General features: G+C 53.3%; 1 protein-coding gene across 1 annotated transcript in view; it reads left to right on the forward strand.

Annotated features, from left to right (window-relative positions):
* The first annotated feature begins 427 nt into the window (after positions 1-427).
* Positions 428-2,888, forward strand: part of DNAH5 (dynein axonemal heavy chain 5) — a 249,328-nt gene continuing 246,867 nt past the window's right edge. The window contains exon 1 of the mRNA XM_025043546.1: positions 428-512. Within this exon, the coding sequence (XP_024899314.1) occupies positions 428-512 (85 nt within the window). The remainder of the gene's footprint in view (positions 513-2,888) is intronic.

Below are 2,888 nucleotides of genomic sequence, written 5' to 3' on the forward strand. Positions count from 1 at the left end.
TGAAACTGCTGGCAAAGGGCAGTGGTGTTACAGTGACCGATGGGACTGATCACAGCTAGTCCCCCGTGGAGGGGCCCTGTGGAGGGGGTAGGGCTCACCGTCCATGAGCACGGTTTTTCCTCAATACCTGAAAAATCAGGGTTCTATTAGAGCAAAATAAGAAAGGAAGGCCCTTGGATGGGGAACCAACAGTGTCCGTTCTCTAGATAATGGAGAAACCACTCCGTCTAGGCTTTGATGTCAGAAATAGTGCCACGTCTATTCCATTTGAACTGTGGTGACAAAAAAGAGACTAGAGAGGGAAGAAATCGGGGCAGGCCAACCAATTACGGGGCGCCTACCTGAACTGACGACTGTGACCATGGCCAACAGCACGTAATGTGGGATGTTGACCACAATCAGGAAGGGAAAAATCCCACTGGTCACCATGACGGAGCGGAGTTCATTGGTTCTCAAACGCTGGTGTTCTCAGCCATCGCCCAGGCCCCAGCGCGGGGATTCTGATTCGGAAGGTCTGGGGCGGGGCCCAGGAAAGTGCAGTCTTCACTCGCATCCCCCAGGAGGTTCTGGAGTGGGTGGTGGGTGCCTGCATGTTAAGCATCACTCTCCTATTGAGTTAAAACCCGGGGTCCAACAACTGCACACACAGCAGCACCCCAGTAGGGGTGGGAGGTGGCCTTTGACCCTCCCCAAAGTTTCTTTGTCCGGCCCCTACTGCAGCCATGTAGAGCTCTGGCTAGTGGCTGACTTGGCTTGAGCCAGGTGTCATTCCAGGCACAGGCTGCCTCCTTTCATGCTGTCAGTGTATAGTGAGTAGCCACGTGCCAGGCATTGTTCTAGACGATGGGGATCCAGCATGGAAACAACAGTGTCCCCTCCCTCATGAACTTCCAAAACATGCGTCGTATAGTCAGTAAATAGATACATAGTCTAATGGGTTGAATTGTGTCCCTCTCAATCAAGCCAAAGTTCTAACCCTGGTCCCTGTGAATATGATCTTACTTGGAAAAAAAGAGTCTTTGCAGATGTAATTCGTTAAGGATTTTAAGATGAGATCACCCCGGATTTAGGATGAGCCCTAAATGTAGTGACTAGTGTCCTTATAAGAGAGAGGAAAGGGAGGTTTGAGACATAAAGACAGATGGAAGGAGGCCATGGGAATCCGGAGGCAGGGATTGGAGGGATGCTGTCGCACGTTAAGGAATGCCTGCGTCCGTCCATCGGAAGCTGGAAGAGGCAGGAAGCATTTTCCCCCAGAGCCCTTGGAGGGAGTGCGGTCCTGCCGACACCTTCATTCAGGACTTCTGGTCTCCATAACCACGAGAGAGTAAATTTCTTCTGTGTAAGCTCCCCAGTTAAATTACCACTTGTAATTTGTCACGACAACTCTAGGAAACTGATGCACATAGTAAGTTGGGTAATAATGAAAACCGGAAACAAAAATAAAGCAGAATGAGTGGAAGGAGAGGGCTGGAGGGGTGGAGGAGATGCCGCTCGAGGTGGAGCACACCGATCCTCACTCGTGGCTTCCTCGCGGGTGGGTGCAGGGGTCAGGAATGCAGACGAGGGCCTGGGGGAAGGGCATCATGGAGGACAAGTGCCCCGTCCTCAACCAGGCAGCCGCTGCTCTGCACCAACTGATGGTTGCCACGTGGGGATGAGGTTTCACAAGAGAAGCCAGAAATCTGACAGAAGTTTCCAACTTTCTTCTTTTCGTTTAAAAAATCGAGGTGAAATTGACATAGCATAAAATTACCCATTTTAAAGTGGACAATTCAGTGCCCTTTAGTCCATTCACAACGTCGTGTGACTGCCATCTCTAACCAATTCCAAAACGTTTTCGTCGCCTGAAAGTGCTCACTCCCCAGCCCCCTCCACCCGGCCCCCCAGTTACACCAATCTGCGTCCCACCTCTGTGGATTTACCTGCTGCATCGTCCGTACAAATGGAATCACGCAACTGAACGCCAGCAACAAACAATAACAGTCAGACACCCTGTGGACCAAACTGGCACTTGGACATGCGGTTTCTGACCTCTGGCTTGGCCGCTGACAGGTGGCCCCTCGCTTCAAAGTGAGGAGTTCATCTGGCAGCTGTCTCCGTGGCCTGTCAGGACACCCACAATGCCAGGCTGGGGCGTGGCAGGGAAGGCCCACCTGGCGAAGCGGTGTTGGCGGCTGTACTCTGCTTCCAATCGTCTTCCCAAGAGGAACCGTGGCCGTGACCACTGGCGCTGGAAAGGCAGCCCCTCCCCTGTGGGTACGGGGCCCTGGGAGGTTGGAAAAGGCGCCCCCCCGTTCTCCGAGGTCCCGGCTATAGCGTGAGAGAGGAGGGTGGGCTCAGGTCTCATAGCCACAGTGGCCCATGTGTCCGAGAGTTTCCCTCTTCAAACTGAAATTCTGCTCTGGAGAGCCAAATGTGCCCTGGTTCCTTCTCTTCCCCTGGGGAAGGTGAGGTCACACTCTTCCTTTCAGCTTAAAGAAGGAAAAACTGAGACCGAGGCTGCGTTCGTTCTGTCCCAGAATCATTCGCCCTCCAGTGAGGGGCACTGAGCGCCTGCCAGGCCGGTGGACTAGAGATTCTGATTACCTGTCAGCCCTCTGGTTTCTTAGTAGAGGGTGACAAATAAATTTTTAAGAAGTCAGTGTGACCATGTGTCAGTGACAAGGGGCCATGGGGGTAAAAGTGGGAAAAGGCTGATTTTACCAGGAAGAGGTGGGAGGGAGGCATGAAAAGTTTCATTTGCTTCTTCTCAGGCTGCTGCCCAGGCTCCCCACATTCCTTCTCTGCCCAGGAGGGGGCAGGTGTGATGGGGTGGGGAGGTCAGTAGGGGCGGGGTGGGGGCAGGAAGGAGTGAGTGGGGACTGACCCCATTTGCTGAGCGAGCC

This window comes from Pteropus alecto, unplaced genomic scaffold, assembly GCF_000325575.1.
Source record: "Pteropus alecto unplaced genomic scaffold, ASM32557v1 scaffold152, whole genome shotgun sequence".
Classification (NCBI taxonomy): Eukaryota; Metazoa; Chordata; class Mammalia; order Chiroptera; family Pteropodidae; genus Pteropus; species Pteropus alecto.